Genomic DNA, 7,663 nt, shown 5'->3' with positions numbered 1-7,663 from the left:
ATAATTAAACCACTGAACTGAGGTAATTCCCTCGAAGAAGAAGAAGCAAGCACATTCATTAGGTTTCACCACAGACTTCTACACACATTCTGGAGAAAAAAAAAAGTGAATTTAAAGATTAATGTCGTACCGTCGACCGTTCCGTTCGAATTCTTTATTATTTGGAGTCATACAAGGGAAGAAAAAAAAAGAGAACTGGGCAAAGGATATAAAGTTATAGGCTTTATTTAGCTGGCAAAATGTCAAGCATGGTTTATCTACATAAATAACAAGCACACAAAATCAATAAACATGGCTACATGGAGCTGAAACAATTGAGAGGACATCAGAAATGGACTCTTTGTGGAACAAAGAACAATGTTTTAAAAAAGGATGATTTTAGGGAAACTACAAGACAGAGCTTTCTGCTATGTACAGAATGCAAAAACTACAGAAATGAATTTTGCTGTTGGTGTTCAGTAAGAAAAAATAAGGTTAACAGAGTGGCAGGATATTCATTTAGGTTGTTTTCACACTTGATGGAGTGTGAACGCTGTTTCCAAGATGGAAAACTGTTGAAAATTGTAGCCTTGGTTTCTAATAATCTGTGGTGTGGACCGCATGAAGTGTGGTAGTTAATCGGTCTCGACTCGTGTTGCTTCCTGTTTCAAGGTTGGTGATGGCCTGGAAAGGGTTTTTATGGTTGTTATGGAAATGGCTCCTTATTTGGAGGTATTCCTGTGTGACAAAATGCCAGGCAGCCAAACAATTCTGTTAAGTTTAGATGTTAAAAACAAAGCAGTAAATAGATAAACCTTGTGTCTACCATTTTGCAAACCTGCTTGATGCATGGAACTCGAGTCATAGATCCACAATTCAGAAAGCAATTTGATGTGAATTCCAAACAAGCCTAAAACTGGCCCCATGCTCAGGCCAAGTGTGAAAACCAGAATTGATAGAGAGAGAGAGAAAAAAGTAAGCCTAAATACACAGGGTGGAAAAAGAAGTCAACTTTTTCTAGCACACGTAGAATAAATGCGAATAAACAAGGTGACGAAAGCTTAAGCCAAGCACAGCCTCCTGGTTTAAGTGTCAGTGAAAATGCATAGACTCTGGCCATCGAGGAGAAAATTCAACATCACGTGCACACACCTCTTTGTGCTTCCTGTTCACTACACTAAGGAGGTTTATCTGCTTGTCTCAAGGATTTGTTAAATCAGTCAAATCTCCACTTCGATGTACCCATGACGTACGCTCGTCTAACCAAACACACTACACCAAATTACACACTGTAGAATTTATTGAAAACCAACTCTGAAGCCCAAAAACAGCTGTTATTTTTTTTGCCTGTTCCTAAACTCGGCAAACAAGCTACATTCAGCCAAGAAATAATCATCTATCTTTTTTATGAGCCAGTTCTATAAATAATTCATTCACAGCCTTACCAGCATTAAGAAATTGTCTTTTATGTGCCTTTTTAAATCCAAAATGGCCCGTGACGTAGCTTTAAAGCCGAAACTGCACATTCCTCACCGAGTCCCTATGATGTCCGAAATCTTAATTTAGAGATTACGCCAGACTTTATAACAGACGTCTCAGGTTTGATGTCTCACAGCAGGTGCCTGATTTAATTAGATATAAAGTCTGAGGGGTTTAAAGATTTAAAATGGAATTTTAGTGTTATTGGCTTTTTTCGCTTTTTTGAAAGAAATTGGCTGATATCCGCGGTCCGAATGGGAGCAATTACTTTGAATTTCTTCATGAGTACAAGGCACAGGGAAATATTGTGGGCCCGAACATGTATGTGACTGTGTTTGATGGACGGGGCAGGAAAGGTTAGGAAGAAAAAATTATTTGAATGGGTTTAGAATAGACCTATATTTTCCTCAATGTAAATTTTTCGCAAGAAATATAATGATTTTGCTATCGTTTAAATTGATTGGTTGAATATATTTATAGGTATCGTTGTGCCGGAAAATGAAATGCTCTGGCAAAAAAATTCCTTTTAATGCTAGGGCTATAATTGGATCTAATTGGATCTAATTAAGGAATAACTAATAGTGAGCTATTTCACATACCCAGTGCGTACAAAAACAAGCGTATACTTGCCGCTCTACTTTTGAATAAAGTTCCCTTATCCGATACAGTGTTTTAGAACAGTCAATTTGGTATTTTTTTCACATTACTTGAGATTCTCTCTCAATGAATTAAACACAGACCAAATTCAGTGCAATTGTTTTTGTTGGTTTTGTTGGTCACAAAAGCCTCTTTTGATGGCCTAGGCCTCCCCCACCCACACCACAGTGTTCCCCTTGGGCACATCAGTGATCTCGCAGTTGAGCTTGTCCAGCCATCCATCCAGAATGAACAGCGAACTCTGGGAAGGGGTCATGAGATACTGTCCGAAGAGGCCGCTCGAGGTCATGGCCCGATTCTTGCGGTTCCAGGGCCACTGACTCCATGGTGTGGGAAGCTTCAGGCTCTTGATCATTTTGACATTGCCGGTGCTGAGCTCTACGTACAGGGCATCTGTCTGCTGGCCTGAGCTTCCAAACACGTTGTACTGGTGGATCTCTGTGAACGAGGGCATAAAGGCCAGATCTGAAAGGTGTAGGTTAGTGTGGATGTCGAAGGGTCGCTCGATTTCACCACGCACTGAGATGGACTGCAGGCGCATCATGCCATTTTGGTCGTCCACGCTCACTAGGTAGTGGCCATCGGGTGAGACATAAGGGGTACCACTAACCTCACCATTAGGCCCAATTACACTGTCTGTTACACTATCGACGATAAGCTGAGGACGCACGGCACCGGTCGAGTCTGGATGGCAGTTAATAAAGTAGTAACCCCCCAAGTGTGTGTAGGCTAGGGACTGTGGAATGCAGTCATACTCCTGCAAGCTGATGTTCTTCACATAAGCTGTGGTCTCCAGGTCTATCTTATGCAGTGCTGACTCCTTCTTATGGAGGACCATTCCAAACCTACAACAGAGAAAACATTCCTTAAATAAGCTTTATTCAAATACTTTGCACTTTCTACACTTGGGACTCACCATGAGCTGGAGTCCCCACATGAACATCTCCCAAAGAAACATTTGATACCAAACTCCTTGATTCAGAGGATAATCTCACATGTATAATATAGATCTGTACATAAGAACTGCTGTTGCTCATGAAGTATATAGTATAGAAGAAACCTGGAAGATCATCATCCTCTGGCTCATCTCCAGATTCATTCCTCACATCACCTCTAGCTTGCTCATTGGGGATCCAAATTTCTGTTATGATGTTTGTGACCATATCTGCACTATACAGATAAAACTGAATCGAACAGAATACCTCTCTACACTTTTTTTTTTTTTTGTAAGCTACGATCTATGAAGAATACGTTTTAACAAACAAATAAAAAGCTCTGTGGAAGACACCTGCAGAGACATAGATCTACCCTCAGGCTTAGCGGACCGCAGTGTGCTTTCCAATAACTGCGGCCAGTTCCGAAGCAAGTCTCACTAATCAGATCATGAACTGAGACATACAGGGTCTAATAAGCAGAGTCTGAACCTTTAGGGGGAAACAGGAGCTAACCAATTAGTTTTACTGCCATATCTTCACATTTTTTTCTTCCCAGAGTCTTCCTAGTGTCTGGGCCTGTAATGGACTCAGTACATTTTTCAAAAATCCAACAAGGCTGATTAAACCGATCGCCTTGTCAGTCATTCAAAAAAAAAAAAAAAAAAAAAAGAAAAAGAAAAGAAAAAAGACTGGCTTGGAAAATCTGATCCACTGATTGGCTGCTGCATTCTGTCTATTAATGGATTAGATCAAGAAGCTAGCATGCTAGAAGTCTCCTCACTGATTCCATGTTTATGGGGATTTCTTGAACCTCAAGCATGAAGCTCAAGCAGACGGTTTTGATCCTTTAGGTTTCTAGATTAGACAGACTCAATTCCTTGGAGCAGCAATTGATAAAAGACAAATCGATATATTTAAGCACTTCACACAACCCAGAAATCCAAACTATGTCATCGTACTGTCCCTATTCCACCAAATTTGTCATTTAACTCCCAAGATACAAGAAGTTTTCTGCTATGATGCATCAGCTACCAAATTGGGAGATAGCTCAAGCATGTGTATTCTTTCTTCTTTCAGAAGTCACACAATCAATACAAGAGATTCCAGACATCCAGGTTCGCCTCGCTATGATTGACAGGGAACAAAGTAATGCTAATGCTTCCACTCACAGAGTACAGCTTTTGATGCTGTCCTGGCCTCTTGTCATGGATTAATCTAGTAAATAACTTTTGAAGTAACTTTTCCAGCATAGGAACCACAAAATAATAGGAATTCTTGCGCCATTATTTTTGCATTCAAAAATTTATGAATGCTAGTCAGCATAAGCATGTAATGAATCAGGGCTCTTATTAGTTTGCATGTAAACTTGTTCATGAAGTACCCATACATCTCAAAAGTAATAACGTTTTTCATAAAAAATGTATGCATTCATTCTCTGGCACATTATTAACTATGATATAGGATCAGGAAATCATGGGAATCAATCGAAAGAGTCATTTAGGCCAATTACTTGCTTTCTGTTTTCTATACGAAGGTCTGGACATTGAAACAATCGACAATAACAGCACAAATGATTGTTATTATCCTTCATACTATTCTCATTTTACTTCGATTACCAGCATGTAATAGAGTTTAAATGCATCTAAGAGTTTCGAGTGCCGAGTGATGCTAGAGGAAACGTCCATTCCTGTACTCTGTCCTCATTTAACATGTTGCTAACCAAAAAGCTTAGAGACAGTGAGTAGAGTCAGGAAGAGGACAGCCCTGCTAAATGTCATCACACTTTGCAAAGCTCAAGAGCCGACGCACTGGTAGCCAGAGGCTGACCGGAGATTGAGTTTGCCCTTCTTGTGAAGAGCAAGAAATATTTCCTGGAATAATCATCTGGCCAACCTGTTCCACAAAGCATTCATCAAATTCTAACCTGCAAGGTCTAAACCATTTGTATCTTTATGTCATTTTTGTATATGCAGGGCCTTGTATCAGGGTCTTCTGATGGAGCATGAATGCAACCATGTGTCTGTTTGTGAGGGTTTATTGAATAGCACTAAGTCTTGTATGTTGGCCCGATTGGAAGTGATAAAAGCGAGTGTGCAAGCACACGGAAAGTCCTTGCTCAAACTGAGAAGCAAAGGTTCCTCAAGGATTCTCTGGATGAGTATGTGTTCAGTAGGTACTTTTCTGAAAGTTCCTTCAAACAGACTTAATGAAAGATTATTTTTCACCTCAGAGTGTAGAAAAAAAACATAGAGTCTGATCTGACTGGAAAACCGGTTTGTCGTTTAGTTTCACATACAGCATTTATTTCAATTTATGTCTCCATTGGTCTTCATCTGGGTTCTTTGTTTTTCTCCTACCTCAGAAAAACCATGCGAGTAGGACTGGTTGTGAACTGGTTTTGCCAAATTGTCCCTGCAGTGGTGGATCAGTGGTTAAGGCTCCAGGATAATGATCAGAAGGTCAGAAGTTCAAGAGCCAAGACTCAATCAGAGCCAATCTGCCACTGTTGGGCTCCTGAGCAAGGGCCTTTACCCTCTCTGCAGCAGGTGTGCTGTATCATGGCTGACCCTGTGCTCTGACCAAATCTTGATAACAAGTCGTGAATGTAAAATGTATATATGACAAATAAAGGCTTCTTCTTTTATTCCTGTGTGTCTAGATGGTGCAGTGCGATGGATTAGTATCTCATCCTGGCTGTATTCCTACCTCATGCCCCTTGGTCCCTGGACAGACTTTGTATCCACTCTAACCCTAACCAAGATAAAACCGTATGTTCAGTATCTACCGCTTATTTCTCGGGTCACGGGGTGCCTGTGCCTATCTCAGGCGTCATCGGGCATCGAGGCAGGATACACCCTGGACGGAGTACCAACCCATCACAGGGCACACACACACTCTCATTCACTCACACACTCACACACTACGGACAATTTTCCAGAGATGCCAATCAACAAATACCGTATGAAACTTTGCTAATAACAGAATTAATAATCCGTAACCTTTTTCAATATTTTCGTTAGTGTAGCAATACCTTTGTCCTTCGTAAGGAAAGTTACAGCTGCTGCATCAGAGCTGATGCACAGGATTATGGGAAACAAATGTACGACAATATATGTAAATACATAAAATAGACAATATATGTAAATACATAAAATTTTATATCAGCAAACTCTGATTGCACATATGCAGCATTTGTTCTAGTCGCGGTTAAAGTCAATCTATTGCGCCTCCTTGTCTGCTTTCAAAGGCGTAACTGTGTTTTACTTACCGTGGTATTTTCTATTCTACAATATTTCTAATCCTAGCTTGCCTGGATTTTAAGAATGAATCTGCCAAGGCTTAAAAACAACAACATGTAATGCCTCCAGCTCATATTTGTTACACTATAAAGATATGCTAATATGTTAACATTCTAATTAGAATGATTTAGTCATGCTTTCATTTTCTAAATCTTTTAACACTTGATTTGTATTGATGAGATTCCAGTGGTTGAATCTATTTTTTTAACCCAATTAGAAAATATTTAATGCATCATTTACTTGTCTGTATAGCGATTGCATTCATGGTGAAAGCACAAAAAATGAATCGCTCAGTGATTATTTTTTTTTAGCTTACACCAGTTTGCCATTGAATCATTATTTATCATTAGCACAGAATCAGTTCATAGGCAAACATCCATCTGTAAGCAGAACAGAAGGAGAGGCTCAGAGGTACATGCTCAGTAATCTTCATCCTGGATTCAAATCAAATCAAATGAGATCTTTCTTTCCCAGACACTGTTTGTTCAGGGTTTAATCTCTGCACTGTTGTCTCTGAGTACCTAAGCTTTATCCAAATGCAAGTGACTATGAATGTGTTATGTTGGATAATATGGGCCGAATGTCAGTCAGCATGTACAGTATGATGTGAGCGGGGGTGTCTGGAAATGTTAAATTAGCCAAAGTTTTCTTTATGGACAGTCCTGACTTACTTTGGGTTGTTCATATACTCAGATGTACAGATGTTTTACATAAACAATGTACCACAATTCCACTATATGTATCTGCTCCAAATCTGTATCTATATCTGTATATTTTCAAATTTATACACAGAAATTGGTGTGGACTAAACCAGAGGTCTATTCCTTTCTTGTATAATTTATTTAAACTTCTGTGACCTGGAAAATATCTCTGAATCTGGAATGAAATCAAATTTGATTCATGTCAAGACCATTGAAAGTACCATGATACAATTTTGATTCTTGAAGACCATAAATGGATATTCAATAATATCACTGAATCTGCCATTTTAACAACTCAATATAATTTGATTCATAAAGCTGTGACTCAATTTGATTCTGATTAATAAATCTGTGATACAATACGATTCTGATTCATAAAGCCACGATTTAATATGACTCTGATTCATAAATACGTGATTCAATATTTACTGACACCTCTAAATCTACTACAATACGATTCTGATTCATAAAGCCACAATTCAATATGACTCTGATTCATAAATACATGATTCAATATTCGCTGACACCTCTAAATCTACTACAATATGATTCTGAATCATAAAGCAACAATTCAATATGATTCTGATTCATAAATACATGATTCAATATTCGC

General features: G+C 38.9%; 1 protein-coding gene across 2 annotated transcripts in view; it reads right to left on the bottom strand.

The window, feature by feature from the left end:
* Positions 1-222: 222 nt before the first annotated feature.
* The window catches only part of fstl5 (follistatin-like 5), a 152,086-nt gene continuing 144,645 nt past the window's right edge, over positions 223-7,663 (bottom strand). For both annotated transcript variants that reach the window (XM_047802686.1, XM_047802687.1), the window contains exon 17: positions 223-2,960. In XM_047802686.1, the coding sequence (XP_047658642.1) occupies positions 2,258-2,960 (703 nt within the window). In that variant the 3' untranslated portion in view covers positions 223-2,257. The remainder of the gene's footprint in view (positions 2,961-7,663) is intronic.

Source organism: Tachysurus fulvidraco, chromosome 17, assembly GCF_022655615.1.
Source record: "Tachysurus fulvidraco isolate hzauxx_2018 chromosome 17, HZAU_PFXX_2.0, whole genome shotgun sequence".
In the NCBI taxonomy this organism is placed as follows: domain Eukaryota; kingdom Metazoa; phylum Chordata; class Actinopteri; order Siluriformes; family Bagridae; genus Tachysurus; species Tachysurus fulvidraco.
This window is presented reverse-complemented; position numbering and strand designations above follow the sequence as displayed.